The sequence below is a fragment of the Cyanistes caeruleus genome, chromosome 25 (genome assembly GCF_971803275.1).
Source record: "Cyanistes caeruleus chromosome 25, bCyaCae1.hap1.1, whole genome shotgun sequence".
Taxonomy (NCBI): Eukaryota; Metazoa; Chordata; class Aves; order Passeriformes; family Paridae; genus Cyanistes; species Cyanistes caeruleus.
Genome location: NC_141725.1, coordinates 5,670,426 through 5,691,172, shown reverse-complemented (window position 1 = coordinate 5,691,172; position 20,747 = coordinate 5,670,426). Strand labels below are relative to the sequence as shown.

General features: G+C 62.6%; 1 protein-coding gene across 5 annotated transcripts; it reads left to right on the top strand.

Moving 5' to 3' along the window:
* Nucleotides 1-2,213: 2,213 nt before the first annotated feature.
* Nucleotides 2,214-19,732, top strand: CTXN1 (cortexin 1). Of its 5 annotated transcripts, XR_015279137.1 has the most exons (4): nt 14,740-15,303; nt 16,404-16,626; nt 17,909-18,026; nt 18,561-18,701. XR_015279137.1 is itself a non-coding variant. In XM_086862523.1 (3 exons), the coding sequence occupies exon 3, from the start codon at nt 18,697-18,699 to the stop codon at nt 18,949-18,951; it is 255 nt and encodes an 84-aa protein (XP_086718649.1). In that variant the 5' UTR covers nt 2,214-2,411; nt 17,909-18,026; nt 18,561-18,696; the 3' UTR covers nt 18,952-19,732. The 5 variants fall into 5 exon arrangements, 2 of the variants coding, with proteins under 2 accessions (XP_086718649.1, XP_086718650.1); XM_086862523.1 differs by lacking the exons at nt 14,740-15,303; nt 16,404-16,626 and adding an exon at nt 2,214-2,411 and having other exon boundaries at nt 18,561-19,732; XR_015279135.1 differs by lacking the exons at nt 14,740-15,303; nt 16,404-16,626 and adding an exon at nt 13,545-13,748.
* Nucleotides 19,733-20,747: the final 1,015 nt, after the last annotated feature.

Here is a 20,747-nt window from a genome sequence, read left to right as displayed (position 1 = left end):
CGTGATTTTGATGGATCCTTCCTGCCAGCAAGGTTTGCTCTGGGAAAGGATGGATCCGAAATCCTGACAGGATTTCAGCGGGATCATCCTGATTCCAGCGGGGTCGGTGACCGCGGCCCAGACCTGCCCCACCCGCACGGGTTTCCCTGGGAACAGAGGCTCAGAATTCCCGGGAATACAGGCTGAGCTTTCCCGGGAACACAGGCTCGGATTTCCCGGGAATACAGGCTCAGAATTCCCGGGAATACAGGCTCGGATTTCCCGGGAATACAGGCTGAGCTTTCCCGGGAACACAGGCTCAGAATTCCCGGGAATACAGGCTCAGCTTTCCCGGGAATACAGGCTCAGAATTCCCGGGAATACAGGCTCAGAATTCCCGGGAATACAGGCTCAGATTTCCCGGGAATACAGGCTCGGATTTCCCGGGAATACAGGCTCAGAATTCCCGGGAATACAGGCTCAGAACTCCCGGGAATACAGGCTCGGATTTCCCGGGAATACAGGCTCAGATTTCCCGGGAATACAGGCTCAGAATTCCCGGGAATACAGGCTCAGAATTCCCGGGAATACAGGCTCGGATTTCCCGGGAATACAGGCTCAGAATTCCTTGGGAACAGGCTCAGCTTTCCCGGGAACGCGTGCCGGGCTCTGGAGCCCACCCGGCCGTGGGCTGAGCTCTCCCCTCCCGGCGTTTGTTTTGGTGCCGTGGGATGTGAGTGGGACCTGCCCTGGCGGGGATGAGCCCCGCGGTCTCCATTGGCACCGGCACGTCCGAGTTCCCCGGGAACGTCTGCCACGAGCTCCCGTAGCCATGGAGACACCGAAGCCGCGCACAGCAACACTTTTCCAGGCGTTTTTTCCCTTTTTTCCCCCGCCAGCCTCCTCGGCTCCGTGTGACTCTGTTGTGCCCACAGCAAGGGCTGGTAATTTTAAGGGAATAGTGGAATTTTCTGTGGAATGCCGGGTGAGAGCCCTGGCAGAGCTTCTCCTTGCTCCCAAGGTCTGTGCCACAGCAGCGGGCACCTCTTCCCATCCCCAGCAGGAACGATTCCATGTGGGATGGGGCATCTCTGCCCTGGAGCCGCGCTGGGAGCTCCGGGGGTGGAGAAGGGAAGGATCCAGGGCGAGCTCAGAGCCTGAAGGGGCTCGGGGAGAGCTGGGGAGGGACAAGGCTGGAGGGGGAACACGGTCACCCTGCGCTCTGCCCCGGGCGTGCGGGAAGGCAGCGCTCCAGAGGGATCCAGCAGGAATCCAGCAGGGATCCAGCAGGGATCCAGCAGGAATCCAGCAGGAATCCAGCAGGAATCCAGCAGGGATCCAGCAGGAATCCAGCAGGAATGGTGCAGCAGCAGGGCTGTGCTCGGCTGCAGGGATGCTCTGCTGGAGAGGAGCAGCAGCTCCATCACCACCGTCCTGTCCCTGCTGTCAGCCCGTCCCAGGGACCCTCGGCAGGACGGGATGAGCACAAGCAGCAGCAAGGTTGGAATTCCAAGCTGGCATTTGGAAAGGATCTTGGAAAATATCCCGTGGGGCCTGGATCCCTCCTGCCTGTCCCAGCACGGGGCTGCTCCAAGGCTGTGTCCCCTTCCCGACACCCCCACGGCCGCTCCTGTCCCCCACATCCCCAGGGCCACTCCCGTGGATGCCCCTGCAGCCACCTTGGCCCTCCAATCCCCTATTTTCACAGAATTCCCGTGGCTCTGCTCCTCCCTGCATCCCCAGGGTCCTCCTGCAGGACCACACCCACTGCAGCCCCCTGTCCCCGCTCCCAGGGTCCCTGTGCTGTCACCTCCCCGTGTGACCCCTCACAATCCTCGGCATCGTCCCCAGGACAGCGCAGCCCCCGCACCCCCAGGTCCGACATCCCTAAAATCCCCCAGGATCCCACATCCCTAAATCCCCCCCGGGTACCGCCTCGTCCCGCATCCCCCCGGCGCCACATCCCGCACCCCTTCCCGCATCCCCTCGTTATCCCATCCCCCCGCAGCCCCCGCACGCTTCCCACCCCCTCCCGCCTCCTCCGAGCCGCTGCATCCCCCCCACGCCGGGTACCACACCCCCGCATCCTCCATCTCCCGCATCCCCCGTCCCTCTCATCCCCCGCATCCCTCCACGCCCTCCGCATCCCCGCACCCCCAGCGCTCCCTCCACGCCCCCCGCCCTCCCCAGCCCGGATCCTCACTCCGCCCCCCCGCTCGCAGCTCCCCCCCCCTTCCGCAGCCCAATCAGGGCCGCTCGGAGGAATTCAAACCCCGGCCCCGCAAGCGCCGGCGGCGGCTCCGCTCCCCGGGCCGGGAGGGCTGCGCCGTGGAGCGGCCGGGAACGGCAGCGGGACCGGGAGCGGGGCCGGTCCGGATGGGCTCGGGGAGCGGCGGGGCGGGCGCGGCCCCCGCCCGCCGCCCGGAGCGCAGGTGAGCGGGGAGGAACCGGGGAGAACCGGGGGGAACCGGGGGGAACCGGGAAAGTTTGGTGGTGGAGCCCCGGGGCTGCACCGGGCACCGCCCGCCCGCGGCTCCGCAGGGGCGGTGCGGGATGCGGGGGGACTCCGATCCCGGGGCCGCTCCCGGGGCCGTTCCCGATCCCGGTGCTGATTCCGCTCCCGGTGCCGTTCCCGATCCCGGTGCCGATCCCGATCCCGGGGCCGATCCCGGTGCCGATCCCGGTGCCGTTCCCGATCCCGGTGCCGCTCCCGGGGCCGTTCCCGGTGCCGATCCCGATCCCGGTGCCGGCTGCCCCCGCCCCGGGTGGGTCCCTGCGGGGATGGGGGGCCCGGAGGGGTGCGGTATCCCCGGGGTCGGGGCGCGCCCGGGGGTCTGTGACAGCCGGGGGAGAGGGGGAGAGGGGGAAAAGGGGAATTCTGGAAGAAACATCGCTGTTAGATAAAATCTGGGATGGGCATTTTGGGGAAAACAAGGAATTGCTGCTGCTGCTGCAAAGCTGCTGTTTTGGGGTTCTGCTGTCGGGAGCAAAGGGGCGGCTGCCGAAACCCCCAAGGGCTGAGCGGCTTTGGGGGTGTCTGGGAGACGGGGGAGGGCGGCTGCGGGAAACTTTGGGATGAAACGGAGCTGCCTGGTCCCTGCTGGAGCCGGGGGGATCCCGCAGAGCCCCGGGACAAAGGGGCTGAGCCACGGAGCCGCCCCCCGGAGGAGCCGGGCGCGTTTCACTCTCAGCCCCCTCGGGAGGAGCTGGAGCTGCGGGAGCTCTCCGGGAGTGCCGGGGAGCCCTGCCCGTGGCACCGGGAACCCGGGGCTCGCTGGAGGCAGCGTTTGCTGCAGAGCCTCGTGGTGAACACGAGATGAAGCTCCAGCAGTGCCAGCTGTGGGACTGGCGGCGCTTTGGGGCTGCCCAGGACGCGCCGCCATCCCCTCCCCTGCCGTTCCCGGGGGTTCTGCCTCCCCCCGGCTGCTGCTGCTGGCCAGGAACGCGCCCCGAGCCGAGCAGGGCACCCTGGGCAGGGCCGTGCGTGGGACAGGAGCTGGGAATGCTTTTCCTGGCGGAGGGAGCAGGGTCTGTCCTCTTGTCCGCGGCAGCCCCAGCTGCCCCCGGCACTGCCCGGATCTCCGGGTGAGGCTCTGGTTTTCCCTGAGCAGCCCCGGGAATGTGCTCGGGGTCTCTCCCCACGGCTCCGGCGTCAGGAGGGGAAGGGAGAGAGGCGGGATCATCGCTGAGATCTGGGAGTGGCGGGGCTGAACCCCCGAGCTGCAAATCCCCCCGGGGAAGGATGGAAGGGACGCGAGGACAGGGCCTCAGGCTGTGCCGGCCGGGCTTTGGGATGGACATCGGGAGGATTTCTCCAGAGCAGAGCTGTTGAGGCTCTGCCACAGAGCCCTGGGGGTCCCCATCCCTGCAGGGATCTACAGCCGTGTCCTTGTGGCACTTGGGGACAGGGGACAGCGCTGGCAACGGGCTCCATGATGCTGGCGGCGCTTTTCCCATGTAAACAATTCCCTGATTCCACCATCTGGGACAGCTCCAGGGCCACCCAGCAGCGCCTGCTGTCCCCAAGGCGCCGTCCACCTGTTGCAGGTGGCCCCGGCCGGGCTCCCCCGGTGCCCCCGCGGCTCCCCCGGTGCCCCCGCGGCTCCCCCGGTGCCGGGGAAAGCTGCTCCCGTTCCCCGCGGGGCCGGGGCAGCGTTCCCGGGGCTCAGCGGGGCCGAGCGGGCCGTGCCCAGCCCCTGCCGGGCCGGGAGCAGCAGCAGGACCGTGGGCGGCCGCAGGAACAGCCGGAGCTTGGAGCGGCAGCCGGGGCTCGGCAGCTCCGCACCTCCCCCGGGTGACAGGAGCGGTGACAGGAGCGGTGACACAGGAGGGGTGACAGGAGCGGTGACACAGGAGGGGTGACAGGAGCGGTGACACAGGAGGGGTGACAGGAGGGGTGACACAGGAGGGGTGACACAGGAGGGGTGACAGGAGGGGTGACAGAGGAGGGGTGACAGAGGAGGGGTGACAGAGGAGGGGTGACAGAGGAGGGGTGACACAGGAGCGGTGACACAGGAGCGGTGACACAGGAGCGGTGACACATGAGGGGTGACACATGAGGGGTGACACAGAAGGGGTGACAGGAGCGGTGACACATGAGGGGTGACAGGGGGGGTGACAGAGGAGGGGTGACAGAGGAGGGGTGACAGGAGGGGTGACAGGAGGGGTGACAGATGCGGTGACAGGAGGGGTGACACAGGAGGGGTGACAGATGCGGTGACAGAGGAGGGGTGACAGAGGAGGGGTGACACAGGAGGGGTGACACATGAGGGGTTACAGGAGGGGTGACACAGGATGGGTGACACATGAGGGGTGACAGATGCGGTGACAGGAGGGGTGACAGATGCGGTGACAGGAGGGGTGACACAGGAGGGGTGACACAGGAGGGGTGACACAGGAGGGGTGACAGGAGGGGTGACACAGGAGGGGTGACACAGGAGGGGTGACACAGGAGGGGTGACACATGAGGGGTGACACAGGAGGGGTGACACAGGAGGGGTGACACAGAAGGGGTGACAGGAGCGGTGACAGATGCGGTGACAGGAGGGGTGACAGGAGGGGTGACAGATGCGGTGACAGGAGCAGGTGCCACCCTCGGGCTCGTGGCTCTGAACTCTCTGGAATTTCCAGGTTCCAGCGAACCCCGAGCTTTGGGAGCAGCCGCTCGTTCCGCGGGCCGGCAGGAGCCCGGGGCTGCTCTGGCTCCAAACATTCCCGGCAAAGTCCAGACGATGGATCCGAGCTCCCTGGAGGAATTTCAGGGCTTTGGGCTGCGGCTGCTGCCCGGGCCGGGCGCTAAACCCGGGATCAAAGGAATACCCGTGGATGGCGAGGGAAATGCGGGATCGCGCTGCTCCGGGGCCGGGGATGGAAAACGGGATTTAAAGAAGAGCTGGAGGCTGTTCCTGGAAGAAGGAGCTGGAACCTGCAGGGAGGAGCTGTGGGAATCCAAACAGGGACCTGGAGCGGGTCTGGAATTGTTGATCCCAGTGGTGCCTGGCTGGTGGGACAGATCCTGCCCATTTCCATTCCCATTCCAGCCTTGCCTGGTGCTGGATCTGCCTTCCCAAGGCCTGTCTGGAAAAGCACCGGGGATTCCCGAGGGAGGAACCCACCAGACCATTCCACACCAGGCCTGGCTGGAGGATCCAGGCTGTGGGAAGGGCAGGATGCTGCTGGGACGTGGCTGAGGTGCAGACCGGGGAGCTCCCAGGGTCTGGCAGCACAGGGGTATCCATGGATTTTCACATCCTCCCAAGCCCTCGTGTGGCCTTCCCTTCCTGTCCTGGCAGGGCTTGGTGCCCACCAGGTGTCCACATCCCAACCACCCAGGCAGAACCTCCTTCAGGGGGGATTTTTGGAATCCAAACCTTTCTTTGGAAGCACATTTGGCTTCTGCTGGGATTCCCCAGTTCATGGGAATGCTTTGGAGCAGAGATCCCTGAGCTCGGGGTCACAGAGAGGAACAAACCCCTGGGAGCTCCCAGAGAGGCAGGGAAGGGTTTGCTGGACGCTCTTCCAGCCTGGAATGGGCTCTGGAGGGGTTTGGAGCAGCCTGGGCTGACCCCGCGGTCCCTCCCAGCCCGTTCCATGACCCCACAATTCCCGCAGAGGTGGCTTTGCCATCCCAACCTCGCCATCCTTGGGCTCCCGGCCCGGGGGATCCTCGGGGGTGGGAGAGCTCTTGGAATTCAGCTGGAAAATCCTTGGATCGGCCCGGGGTGGGAAGGGCTCCTCAGCCCGGAGGCTCCGGCGCCTGAATTCCCGGGATCTCCCGCAGCCCCTCTGCATTGCAGGGCTGCGAGTTTGTCTTTAATTGCGCCGGGCTGAGCTAACGAAGGGATTAAGGCCTGGAAGGGTGAGCGGTGCCGGCCAAATTCCCTTCCCTGCTCCAAGGGCTCGTGTTTTGTAACCAGAACTCCTTTGGTTCCCTCATCCCTGCCTGGAGCATCCGCGCCGGGATCCGGAGCCGGGCCACAGCTGGGGATGGGCCCAGCGGCTGCTTGAGCCTTCCCGAGGATCGCGGGGTAGGGAACACCTGGACGGAGCCAGGAATTGGCAGCTTGGAGCGTTCCAGCGAGGATCGGGATGGGTGCAGGGGAACGGGAGAAGCGGGGGATGCTCTGTGCAAGGAGCGCTCCGGCAGCCGCGCTCTGCTGGGTCCATGGAGCTGCTCCATCCATGGCATCCTCTTCTTTCCAGCTCGGGAGCGCGTGGGATGCGCCCAAGGCTCCTCCGGGAAAGGAGGGGGCTGGAACTGGAGCTGCTCCAGGGGCAGGGGTTGGAATAAAGACGCGGATTCTCCGGAGCTGTGCGGGACAGGGGGATCGGGAACATTCCCTGAGAGCAGCAGCCAGGGAACCTTGTCCCCACGGGAACTCCTGTCCTGCCCTGGCGGCGCCGCGCTCGGGCCCGCTGTCCCCGGGCTGGGATTGCAGCCGGGGCAGAGGAGCCAAGGCCGGGAGCCGCCGCCCGGCTCGGCTGCCAAGGTGCTTCCAGGAATGCCTCTCTCCGCCGGGGCACGCCGGGGACACGGAGCAGGCGGCGATGGAGAGCGCCTGGCGCTGGGATGGCACAAAATGTCCTGGCACAGGGCGGGGACAGGCGGGATCCTGGCACGGACCCCGGGCAGGACAATCCTGTCCCCCTGCCCATCCCTGCCTGGCACGGCGGGAGCGGGCACGGGAAGGGCTCCAGCAGTGGAGTGAGAGGATCTGGGATCCGCTTCTGGGCAGGTTCTGTCCCGTGTGGGTCACAGCCAGCCACTGCTGGCCCTGGGGAAGCCACGGAGGAGCCTTTGGGGAGAGATGGGGATGGGCCAGAGGGACCTGCCGGGATTTGGGTCCTGCCGGGATTTGGGTCCTGCTGGGTCTGTGGCCATTCCTGGTTTCCCCAGTCCTGTCCACCCCCAGCCCATCCCTGGAGCAGAGTCTGGATTTGGGGAGCCTCAAGGAGCTCAGGGCAGCCTCTCATCCACCAGCAGCTCCCAGTTCCTTCCCGTGCCGCTTTCCTCCAGCTGCCCGAGGATCAGGTTTGGTCGGGACCTTCCCTGAGGGAAGCAGGAACGGGATCCCCCGGCTTCTGCAGCCCTGAGCCCGCCGGGGCCGGGTAAAATCACTGGGAGTTCGCAGCAGGGGAACGGCATCGATTCCCGGGAGCTGAGCCCTGGCCCTGCCATCGATCTGCATTTTTATCAGCTCATCTCAGCCAGGGAGAGGCTTTGGCACTGCGGGAGGAGGAGGAGGAGCGGGGAAAGGAGGAGCAGGAGCAGCTCGGCTCTGCTCTGGGGGTGCTGCTGGGGGTCCCTCAGCTCCCCTGTGGGGCCTGGGAATGCAGGGAAGGAGGGAATGAGGGAGCCAGGGATGCAGGGATGGAAGGAGGGATGGAAGGAAGGAGGGATCCAGGGATGGAAGGATGCAGGGATAGGAGGAATGAGGGATGCAGGGATGGAAGGAATGAGGGATGGAGGGAATGAGGGATGGAAGGAATGAGGGATCCAGGGACAGAAGGAATGAGGGATCCAGGGATAGAAGGAATGAGGGATGCAGGGATGGAGGGAACGAGGGATGCAGGGATGGAAGGAGGGATGTAGGGAATGAAGGATGGAGGGATCCAGGGATAGGAGGAATGAGGGATGCAGGGACGTTCTCCAGGCTAAAACGCTCCCCACGGAGCTGCCCTTCCCTTCCCTCCCCTCCCGCGCCCGGCAGGAGCCGCTGGGGCCGGGCTGGAGCCGCGGCTGTCCCGGTCGGGATGGATAGATGGGATCATTCCCTGCAGGAGGGAGCTCGGGGAGCGGGAGCAGGGCTGGGACCCTCGCCTGGAGAGCAGGAGCTCTGTGCATCCAGCGCCGCTCCCGAACTCGGGGACCTTTCCAGAGCCCAGGAACATTCGGGACTGTTCCCTTCCCAGCCCCGGCCGCATTCCCAGCCCGGGGGGCTCAAAGCCCCTTCCCACCCAGAGCATCCCGCGGTTCTGTGACCAAACCGGACAATCTGGGATTGCCGATCCCGCCCTTGTGCGTTCCCAGCCCCGATTATTTTGGGGGAATTCGGATCCGCACAAAGCCTCGGCTCTCGGTGCACGTGGAGAGCTCCAAACTCCGACCAGGAATGATCCAAAATCCCTCAATTGCAGCACCGGAGTTCTCCGGAGCGGAGTCTTTGCCCATTTGCTCAATAATTCATGGCAGAGCCCGGTAATTAAATGCTAAAGACCCGATTTGCCTGGCATTGTTTGCAGTTCCATTGCTGCTTGAATGCGAGAAATTACCGAGTCATTTAATTGGTAATTAAAAGTAATGATCGCTTCCCATGCTCCAGGAATTACTCAGCATTTCTGGGCTTGTTTGCACACAGCAGAAACGCCCTCCCTGTTTCCCAGGCTGTTTTTCTGTAAATTTATCTCTGGATTTGTGCTGGGGGGAGCCTGGTGCTGCCCCGCCCTCTTTTATTGGCTCATAAAACCCAGGGAAAATGAAAATTAACACAAAATGAGGCAGCAGAGGTGGGAAAAGCCGGGGTTTGATCCCTGTCCCCCTTCCCAGGCTGAGCCAGGCTTTGGATGGGGGGGTTTGGAATGTCCGGGTGCTTTTGGGGCTGGATTTGGGCGTTCGGACAAGGGAATGGGGCTGTGTTTATAAATATTGCACAATTCCTGACAGGAGGAAATCGGGAGCTGCTCCCAGGGAACAACAGGACAAGAGAGAACGACCCCGAGTTGTGCCGGGGGAGTTTAAAGTGGATATTTGGGAGAATTTCTTCTTGGATTGTCCAGCCCTGGGAGTGTCCAAGGCCAGGCTGGAGGGGTCTGGGGACAGTGGGAGGTGTCCGTGCCCACGGATGGGTTTTGAGGTCCTTCCAAGCCAAACCATTCCATGATTCTGGAAGCGATTTCCCCCAGCTCTGGTCCTGGGAGCGCCCAGGCCGCAGCCAGAGCCTTTAAATCGGTTTAAATCGGGCTGGTCCTGGAACAGATTCCCAGATAAACCCGGGAGGTGATGCCGTTGAAATGGAGAATGCGAATCGGGGATTCCAGCAGGGAAAAAACTCCCTCCGGTGCGGGAACCGCAGCGATCCCAGCCCGGTACCAGCCGGGACCGGAGCCGGGCTCGGGACCACCGGGAGCGGGGAGCCGGAGCCTTGTGGGGAACGGGGGGAGCGCGGGGACATCCCGGTGCCATGGAAACGGGAACCGGGAGCCACGGCTGGGAGAGCGAGGGAAGGGTCGGGAGCGGCACCGGGATGAGACGGGAGCGGCACCGGGATGAGACGGGAGAGGCACCGGGATGAGACGGGAGAGGCACCGGGATGAGACGGGAGCGGCACCGGGATGAGACGGGAGCGGCACCGGGATGAGACGGGAGCGGCGCTGGGATGAACTGGGAGCGGCGCTGGGATGAGCTGGGAATGGTGCTGGGATGAGATGGGAATGGTGCTGGGAAAGGGTCAGGATCTGGATCTGGGATGAACTGGGAGCGGCGCTGGGAAATGTCAGGATCTGGATCTGGGATGAACTGGGAGCGGCGCTGGGAAGGGTCAGGATCTGGATCTGGGATGAACTGGGAGCGGCGCCGGGCTGAGCCTTCCCCAGGTTTCGATCCCCAGGGATGGATCCTGGAGCCGGCAGCTCTCGGGAGCTGTCCCCACCTGGAGCTGACATTTCCCGGAGTCTCAGGGAGTGCTGCCCCAGCCTTGGAGCTGGGATTGCAATTCCAAGGGCTGAGGACAGGGAATAATTCCCACATTTGTGTGCAGAGCCCTGGGAGCTCCGAGCTGAGCGTGGCCATTCCATGAAGAACTCCAGGCACGGGTAACCTTTGCTTATTCCCAGCCTGGAGTTACCCTGAGCTGATTTTTCGCTGCCTAAGCCCTTCCAGCTGCCCTTTCCTGCTCTCATTCCCAAATCGCCGGCTCTGGAGGCATCTCGGAGCCAGAATGTGAATTAATAATGTGCTAAGAAAATAAAGACACTTCAACAGCCTTTAAATCAAGGGGAACAGCCCGTTAAAGGCTTTGGACAAATCCCATTACTTTGTGTGCAGTTTCAGGGCTGGCAGGGATAAATCTCGCAGCAATTTATGGACGGTGACAAATTCTTTCAGGAAGAGCCGTCCCGTGGGATGCTCCTCGTTACCCAGGGGTTCTCTGCAGGAGTTATGGAGCAGATGGATGCGTCCCACTGGAAGTGGAAACACGATTTGTGGCTCGGGGCCTCCGGGTCACCTGGGCCGGCATCAAAATCCATTTTGGGAGCCTGGGCTGCTCCTCCCTGGGCGCTGGAGCGGGGCTGGGGGTGGCAGGAGGAGGGGACAGGGATTGGGAAATTCCTGTTGTCCATCCATGGCAAGGAAAGCGGGATCAGGGGATGTTTGTGGCTCTGGAGCCTCCCGGTGTCCCCGTGTCCCCAGAGCTGTCCCTGCAGCCAGCAAGGACTGGCCCCGGCATTCCCCTGGTTCTGGTGTCGGGAAGGTCTGGTTTTGATGGAAAACCGGGAATTTGGTTGGGAAGTCGATTGTCTGCAGCTCCCGATTCCTGCCTGGGGAGACCTCAGGGCTCCCTGGAAATTCGGGATTCCTCCCGACCCTGGGAATTCCTGCTCCAGGACCTCTTTCCCTTTCCTCCTTGGAGCCCCCAGAGGATCAGGATTCCCCTCCTCCCCTCTCCTCAGCCCTGCAGGGAAGCTGCTGGGGCCGGGATTCTGCGCAGGGAGAGCTCCCAGCCCCTGCAGGCACCAGGGAAGAGCTCAGGTGTGAAACATCCCTCACCTGTCCAGGAGAGCTGAATTCTCTGCTTGAGCAGGGGAGCCTGGAAAGGACAGGACAGGGACAGGGACAGGGACAGGGACAAGGACAGGGACAGGGACAGGGACAGGGACAGGGACACTCCCCTCCCCTCTCTTCCCTCCCCTCGGTGTCTCCAGGCACGGGGAAATGTTGGGATGAGCCCCAGGGGAAGGGCAGGGTCTCCCCCTCGGGGCTCCCCGGGAAGGGCCGGGGGCTGTCCCTGCCCCACACCAGGGGGGTTCCGGGGGTGTCATCCAGAATAATCATGGAATTATTAGGGCTGGATAAAACCCCCAAGAACACGGAGCCCAGCCGTTCCCAGCACTGCCAAGGCCACCCCTGTCCCCAAGTGCCACATCCCCTGCAGGAGAGGGGATCCAGCCTGTCCCAAGGCCTGTCCACCTTCCCCACAGGAATTTCTCCTCCTGTAAGTCCAAGGTGATTTTCTTCCATTTCCACCAGCAGTTAAATCCAGCCTTCCCTGGCTGGAACCCGCAGGGATCACAAATGGTTTTCCCCCAGCCACGGGCAACGTTTTTCTCCTGGAACTGGAGCAGCCAAGTGTGGGATTGTCCTCCAAGCGGGAACAGTCACTCGGTGCCACAGGGCTGTACCCGGAGCAGCCGCTGCTGATAGTGCAGATCCCTTTGTCAGCACCGAAAAGGGCTCAGATCCTGCCGGGGATTTATGGCACTTCACAGGGAAGGGACTTCTGATTACAGGAACACTCGGATTTTCCTCTCCCCAAAGTGCAGGGCTCATTTCATTATCCAGGAGGAACCAGCTCCCTTCCTGTCTCCATCTGGAATCCCTTCAGCATCCCCCAAACCCCGGTTCCTGTGAGGCTGCAGCTCCAAATCCCTGCCCTGAGGCTGGGATTGATATTCCTGAGTGCTGGAGCTGTCCCTGTGCCTCAGGGTGTCCCGAGCTCCCCCAGGAGCAGCCGGCTTTTTGTGCTGGAAGAGGAAAAATCTGAGCACCAGGATCTCTTCCAGCCCTGAGAGCCGTCCAAGGGCAGAGCGGGAATCTCCACACAGCAAATCCCACAGGCAGCGGCTCCGACCCTGGGACCTCGGGACAGGCAGGGGGATTGTGAGACAAAAACCTCAAAATGAAACTTGAATTGTGGATGATGGATGATGGATGGATGGATGGATGGATGATGGATGGATGGATGGATGGATGGATGGATGGATGATGGATGGATGATGGATGGATGGATGATGGATGGATGATGGATGGATGATGGATGATGGATGATGGATGGATGATGGATGGATGGATGAGGAATCCATGGATGATGGATGATGGATGATGGATGGATGATGGATGGATGATGGATGATGGATGGATGGATGATGGATGGATGGATGATGGATGATGGATGATGGATGATGGATGATGGATGATGGATGGATGATGGATGGATGGATGGATGGATGGATGGATGATGGATGATGGATGGATGATGGATGGATGATGGATGGATGGATGATGGATGGATGGATGATGGATGATGGATGGATGATGGATGATGGATGGATGGATGGATGGATGGAATCCATGGATGATGGATGATGGATGTGTGGGGAGGCATTGAGGGACCCTGTGGCCACATTTGGGATTTGGGGACAGGGACAGAGGATGGATTTCTCCAGAGGAACTCTGGGAACTGCCAGGGCAGCCACCCCAGGCTCATTCCAGACCTTCAGGAATTGTTCATCCATTCCCTCCCAGGCCTGCCAGGGAGGATGAGCAAAGCAATTTTAATTTGCCCCTGCTGAGGCTGCCCTGTGCCCCGGGCACCGAGCGTTCCCGGCGCTGCTGGAGTGTGGAAAACTCCCCTGGGCACCTCCCAGAAACCCCAATTCCATCAGAACCGAGCTGCAAAACCCGTGGCTCTTCCCAAGTGTTTCCAAGGAATTTTCCCTGTGGGAAAGGGGCACTGGAGAATCCTGGGGTGGGAAGGGGCCCGGGTGCTGCCAGCTGTGACCCCCGTGTGTCCCTGGGGCCCGTCCTGGTCCCTGCCAGGGAATCCTGGAGCATCCCTGGACAGACACGGACAGTCCTGGATCCAGGGGTGCAGGAGCTGCCCGGGGATCGGGGGGGATTTGGGGATCCCGGGGTGCAGGAGCTGCCCGGGGATCAGGGGGGATTTGGGGGGCACAGGTGAAGCTGCCCAGGGATTTGGGGAGGTTTATGGGATGCAGATGCTTCCCGGAGGATGGGAGGGGTTTTTTTTGGGAGCACAGGGATGAGGAGCCGCGCCGGGGGGCGCAGCTCAGCCCCCCCAGCCCCGAGCACTCCCGGTTTTCCCAGGCAGGCGCCTCAGGAAACTTCTCCCGGCTCCAATTGCTGCGCTCCACCTTTTATTCTAATCGATTCCGCATCGCCATAGGAACCCGCTCCGGCGGCGGCGAGCGGCGGCCGCTCCCCGGGAGCTCCGGGATGGCCGGGGATGGAGCCGGGATCCCAGGGCAGCCAGGTACCGCATCCCGGGGCAGCAGAGCCGGGGCTGCCCTGCCAGCGACCCCCGGCCCGCTCGGCTGGGGGGGCTCGGGGCTGGAGCCGGGAAATGTTCCGGAGCTGTGTCCAGGCTGGCTGGAGAGGGCAGGAGGGGTTGGGGTGGGAATTGCCTCTCCTGGGGCTCCGATGGCTCCGGGAGAGCGTCCCCGGGAGCATCGGGGGCCTCGGAGCCTGGGATTTGGGGGAATCCACCCGGGCTGGGCTGGGCTGGGCTGAGCCTCCCCCCCTGGGCTGCTCCCGTCCCTCCCGAACGGGACAGCCCGGACAGGCGGGCCCGATCCGCTTGGATCTCCCTGGATCCATCTGCCCCAAAGCGCTGGATCCAGGCAGGATCCCAGCTTGGGAGAGGCCACCCACGGCATCCTCATGGCTCGGGAGCTGCTGGAGCCGCCAGCCCCGAGCTGGAGCGGGGTTTGGAACGCGAGGGGACATCCAGGGAATCCCGGCGAGGCTCGGGGCAGGATCGCTCCTGGATCCCGGATCCTGGATCCCTTTGCCCGTCCCACAGGGCTGGAGGGGGAGCTCAGCATCCCCCGGGCACGGACAGTGCGGGAAGAAGGGTCTGTCCATGGCAGGGATAGCAGGGAAGGGGATCCCAGAGGATCCCAGCGGATCCCAGCGGATCCCAGAGGATCCCAGCGGATCCCAGCGGATCCCCGAGGATCCCAGCAGATCCCAGCGGATCCCAGCGGATCCCCGAGGATCCCCGAGGATCCCAGCGGATCCCAGCGGATCCCAGAGGATCCCAGCAGACCCCAGCGGATCCCAGAGGATCCCAGAGGATCCCAGCGGATCCCAGCGGATCCCCGAGGATCCCAGAGGATCCCAGAGGATCCCAGAGGACCCCAGCGGATCCCCGAGGATCCCAGAGGATCCCAGAGGACCCCAGCGGACCCCAGCGGATCCCAGAGGATCCCAGAGGATCCCAGAGTATCCCCGAGGATCCCAGAGTATCCCCGAGGATCCCAGCGGATCCCAGCGGATCCCAGCGGATCCCAGAGGATCCCCGAGGATCCCAGAGGATCCCCGAGGATCCCAGAGGATCCCAGCGGATCCCAGAGGATCGCATTCCTGACATGGGGAGCACCTCGGTTCCTTCCTGGCTGTGCTGGGGCAGGACAGAGGAGGAGCCCTCGGGGCAGGGGCACAGGCAGGAGCAGATTTCCAGGGGTGCCAGCAAGGGGAGAGAGGGAAGCGGGGATTGTCCCAGCCCTGGTTTTGTTCCCATGGATCAGCGGGAGCAGCTCCGTGCCCTCCTGGAGCCCCCCACCCTGCTCTGACCGGGGCACAGCCCCCCTGCTCCGGGCTCTGATCCCGCTGGAAGTTCAGGATTCCCTGGCAGAGCCCCTGGATGTTTCCAGAGGCTGCCAGGGCCCGTCCCAGCAGCAGCATTTACTGAAAAAGGCAAAGCAGAGATTCCAGCGGCTCCGGGGGGGTTCAGAGGGGCTCGGAGCTGCCTCAGCCCCGCTGGACACGGCTCGGACACGGCTCGGACACCGGGACCCGCTGTGGAGGTGAAGGGAAGGAGGGAGGGACCCCCCGGGACCCCCCCAGGGAGGGACCCCCCAACCTTTCCCCACCTTTGAGGAGTTCGGGCACCAAAAATCATGGGGAAAAGCTCCAGGGAGATTTTCAATGCTTCACTTATGGGCGAGATGAGGGTGGGGTAATGGTCTCGAGGGAAAAGAGGGGGGATTTGGGGTGGAAATGAGGGAGATATTTTTTAGGATGAGGGAGGGGCTGGGATGGAATTCCCAGAGCAGCTGTGGCTGCCCCTGGATCCCGGGATGCGCCCGAGGCCGGGCTGGGACAGGGGGAGGTGTCGGGGTTGGCTCTGGATGAGGTTTCAGGTCCTTCCACCCCACGGCTGGATCCTGCTCTGGATCCCAGCGGAGCCTGCCTGGCTCCGAGCTGACTCCTTCCTTTGTTCTAAATAAGCATCTCATTAGATATTTGCTGTGCCCAAATTAACATTTAATTCGTGCCTCATTCCCAGAAAAACCTGGGCACAGCCTCCTGGAATTGTTGACAGTGATCCTGTTCCTTTGTGAGCTCTGTCCCTATTAAGCAATTTCCTCGCCTGTGTCTTTTGAGTTACTAAGGGAACAGGAATAAAATCTTAATAAAACTCCATCAACTGTTCCTGAAATAACAGCAGCCTCCTTCGAGGGGCCTGAGCACAGGGATGGGGCTCTGCACCAAATTCCCAGGAAATCCAGAGCAGCCATGGAATGGGTTGGGCTGGAAAGGCCTCAAAGCTCGTCTGATTCCATCCAATTCCATCTAATTCCATCCAATTCCATCCGATTCCATCCAATTCCATCCAATTCCATCCAATTCCATCCAATTCCATCCAATTCCTCCACCCCAGGCTGCTCCAGCCCAGCCTTGGACACCTCTGGGAACCTGTTCTGGTTCTTCCCACAGCGATGAAAAGGCAACAAATCCCAAAGGGGAATAAATCCTTTATGGTGAATACTCCAGGATAAACAATATTTAATATAATGTATAAACTATATCAATATCTAATTTATATTAATAATACAGATACACCAGGGTTCCAAATGAGCAGGAATTTTTCTCTTTTGTCCTGACTGTGCCTGTTCCTCCCCAGACCTGGGCCCTGAGCCAGCTGGGCATCTCCAGCTCCAGGATTTATTGCTGTCCTGAGCACCAGGAAGGGGAATTTTTAACCCAAGATGTCCACGAGGAGAGGCTGAGGATGGATATTGGAAGAATTCCTCCATGGAAAGGGCTGGCCCAGCTGCCTGGGCAGGCGTGGAACCCCCATTCCTGGAGGGATTGAAAATCTTATGGATGTGGCACTTGGGGACAGGGTCAGTGGTGACTTTGGGATTGCTCTGCCTTCCCCTTCCCCACGGATATTTGATATTGGATATTGGATTTTGGATATTGGGTATTGGATATTGGATTTTGGATATTGGACACTGGATTTTGGATATTGGATATTGGATTTTGGGTATTGGGTATTGGATATTGGATTTTGGATATTGGACACTGGATTTTGGATATTGGATATTGGATTTTGGGTATTGGGTATTGGATACTGGATATCACTGCCAGGGAGGGCAGGGGATGCTCCTGAGCTCTCCCAGGAAGATTTTGGGCTTTTTTTCCTGGAGCCTGAATTCAGGTTCCAGGATGCAGAAAGGGAATATTTGAGTGGATATTCCAGGGAGGATGGTGTGGATATTGCAGGGATGTTGGTGTGGATGTTCCAGGGATGATGGTGTGGATATTCCCGGGATATTGGTGTGGATATTCCCGGGATGTTGGTGTGGATGTTCCAGGGATATTGGTGTGGATGTTCCAGGGAGGATGGTGTGGATGTTCCAGGGATGTTGGTGTGGATATTCCAGGGAGGATGGTGTGGATGTTCTCCTGAGGGGGTGGTGTTGATGTTCTCCCAGGGAGGATGACGTGGATGTTTTCCCAGGGAGGTTGTCATGGATGTTCTCCCAGGAATGTTGGTGTGGATATTGCAGGGATGATGGTGTGGATATTGCAGGGATGTTGGTGTGGATATTCCCGGGATGTTGGTGTGGATATTGCAGGGATGTTGGTGTGGATATTGCAGGGATGTTGGTGTGGATATTCCAGGGATACTGGTGTGGATATTCCAGGGATATTGGTGTGGATATTGCAGGGAGGATGGTGTGGATATTCCCGGGATGTTGGTGTGGATATTCCAGGGATGTTGGTGTGGATATTGCAGGGATGTTGGTGTGGATATTGCAGGGATGTTGGTGTGGATATTCCAGGGATACTGGTGTGGATATTCCAGGGATATTGGTGTGGATATTGCAGGGAGGATGGTGTGGATATTCCCGGGATGTTGGTGTGGATATTGCAGGGATGATGGTGTGGATATTCCAGGGATACTGGTGTGGATATTCCAGGGATGTTGGTGTGGATATTCCCAGGATGTTGGTGTGGATATTCCCGGGATGATGGTGTGGATATTCCCAGGATGTTGGTGTGGATATTCCCGGGTCAGCTCCCCTCACTGCAGAGCCGCTGGGAATTGCAGAGCTGTCCCGGGAATTGCTCCCGGCAGTGCCCCCAGCCCCTCTAACCCTGTCCCTGTTCTCTCCCAAGCCCTGGACAGCCGGACCCCGGCGAGGCTCCCTCGGTGACGGGGCCGTGTGGGCACGGCCTGGCCCTGCTCCTGTCCCTGCTCCTGTCCCTGCTCCTGTCCCCTCGCAGCCACAGCCAGGTGGGTGCTCCCGTTCCGCTCCCTCTGCTCCGAATTCCCGGCAGGAATCACCCCCCTGTCCCCGTGTCCATCTCGGCACAGCCCCGGGCCAGGGGCCCTGAGCAGCCCCTCTGCCCCCACCGCTCCTTTTTGGTGGGAATTATCTGGGATTTGGGATTCCAAAGGGTCCCTCAGCACCGCCCTGGGCGTCTCCAGGAATTGCCGGGGATTTCTGGTCGGAGGAGCAGCCTCTGGCCCAGCCCCCGGAGCTGCCCACCCTTGTGGCTTCCTGAGCTTGCCAGAAGCTCCAGCATTGCCCGTGAACCTGCCGCCCTTCCCTGCTCCTCTTGCTGCGTCTCGTGGCCGGTTCCTCCTCCCCAGCCATCATCCCTTCCCCACATCCAGCTCCTTCTCCTTCACCATCTGTTTTTCCACGTCCAATTCCAGCTCCCTCACCGTCTCTGCCTCCCCCACACACGATTCCTCCTCCCTCGCCATCCCTGCTCTCCCCGTGGCCAATTCTCCCTCCCTCACCCTCTCTGCTTCTCCCTGCAGGAGCTCTGGGCCGGGCCAGGAGCCGATCCCGAGGGCTTGGCCATGGAATAGGCGCTTTTCCAGGTGCCCGGGCGCAGCGGGAGGCTGAGGTTGGCCGCCCCGAAGACGCCGTGCCCTGGAGCCCCCGGCCTCTGCCATGAATGATGCATCCACCATGGATTATGAACTGCTCTCGCCATCCCTGGTGGAGCACCCCGCGGGCTCCGCGGGCATGGATGCCGAGCAGAAAACTGTCTTCGCCTTCGTCATCTTCCTGCTGGTGTTCCTGGTGATGCTGATGGTGCGCTGCTTCCGCATCCTGCTGGACCCCTACAGCCGCATGCCCGCGTCCTCCTGGACGGACCACAAGGAGGGCTTGGAGCGGGGCCAGTTCGATTACGCCCTGGTCTGAAGGTGGCCACGGGGCGAGCCCGAGCCCCGCCCGCCCCCGGTGCGGCCCCGCGGGGATGCTCCGGGCCCGGGGGAGGTTTTCTAGGCGTTTCTCTCTTTTCTAAGCACTTCTCAGTTCTCTTGGCGGGGCGCTGGGGGACGGGGCCCGGCCAGGCTCGGGCTCCCCGCTGCCCCCCGTGCCCCCGGGCACCGCGAGGGGCGGGAGGGGCCGGGACGGGGCATGGCGGGACCTGCCCTGGGCCCGCGGGGCCCCTGGGCCGGGCTCTGCCCGGTGCCGGAGCCGAGCTTTGACCCCTCGGAGCCCTCCTGCCCCCCGCGCCCCCCGGGAGTGCTGCCCGTGCTGCAGTGCGTGTGTGTGTGTGTGTGTCTGTAGCTGAGCTCTGTCCGTCTGGGGTTCCTCACAGCCGAGTGCCGGCTTCGTTCCTCGTGTGTGCCCGTGCCGAGCCCCCCGAGCGGGAGCGGCGGCTGCAGCCCCCCGAGCGCTGCCCCTTCCCCCGGGCCCTGCCGGGCTGAGCCGGGGGCGCTCCTGGGGACCCCAGCGCGGATCTCGGGCCCCACAAAACACCCGGGAGAGGCTCCTCGGCAGCTCCCGCGGCCATCCCGGGCCCTGCCGGGGTGGCCTCGCAGTGTCCGGGGGTGTCCGGCCCTTCCCTGGCTCCCCTGGCTCCGGGGGGCTCCCCAAGCCCGCGGAGGGCAGCGGGAGGATTTGTAGGAAGGGATTTGAGCCCCGGGGGAGAACCTCGACCCCTCCATGGAAATAAAGCCGCACCGTGCCAACCCCAGCCGGCTCCTGCTCCGCTCTTTGTCGCGTCCCGGGACGGGAACCGGAGCCCCCCAAATGCTGGGGCCGCCCCTGCCAGGAGCTGGGGAGTGACCACGGGGACACAGCCCGGCCTCGTCCTGTCCCAGCACGGACACAAATCCCGCTGGCACATCGGAGCTGCTCCCGGGACATTTCCCAGCTCCGGCTTCCCCCTGCCCGGTGCTGTCCCCTCTCTCCCGGTGCTGTCCCCTCTCTCTCCCGGTGCTGTCCCCTCTCTCCCGGTGCTGTCCCCTCTCTCTCCCGGTGCTGTCCCCTCTCTCCCGGTGCTGTCCCCTCTCATTCCCCGTGCTGTCCCCTCTCTCCCGGTGCTGTCCCCTCTCTCTCCCGGTGCTGTCCCCTCTCTCTCCCGGTGCTGTCCCCTCTCTCTCCCGGTGCTGTCCCCTCTCTCCCGGTGCTGTCCCCTCTCCCTCCCGGTGCTGTCCCCTCTCTCCCGGTGCTGTCCCCTCTCCCTCCCGGTGCTGTCCCCTCTCCCTCCCGGTGCTGTCCCCTCTCTCTCCCGGTGTTGTCCCCTCTCTCCCGGTGTTGTCCCCTCTCTCCCGGTGCTGTCCCCTCTCTCTCCCGGTGCTGTCCCCGCTCCCGGTGCTGTCCCCTCTCATTCCCGGTGCTGTCCCCTCTCTCCCGGTGCTGTCCCCTCTCTCCCGGCCGCGGGTGCCGCAGTCCCGCCCGCCCTCTGCTGGCACCGGGCTCCGTCTGCGCTGGGAGCCGGGAGGAGCTTCCAAAAACCGGGAATATCGGCCTGGAAGGAGCATCCGTGCCGAACTGCACCGGCCCGACCCGGCCAAGCCCCTGCAGTGCCCCCCTGCCATGGCAGGGCCACCCCCGCTGTCCCAGCCCGGCCTGGGATCCACGGCTGCTCCGGGAATTCCATCCCAGCCCCTCCCAGCCAGGAATCCCCTCCCAATATCCCACCCAAATTCCCCTGTTCCAGTTTGGAGCCATTCCCTGTGTCCTGTCCCTCCATCCCTTGTCCCTCT

Excerpts from the sequence above, each read along its gene's own strand:
- CTXN1 (XM_086862523.1), top strand. The coding sequence starts at position 18,697 with ATGAATGATGCATCCACCATGGATTATGAACTGCTCTCGCCATCCCTG.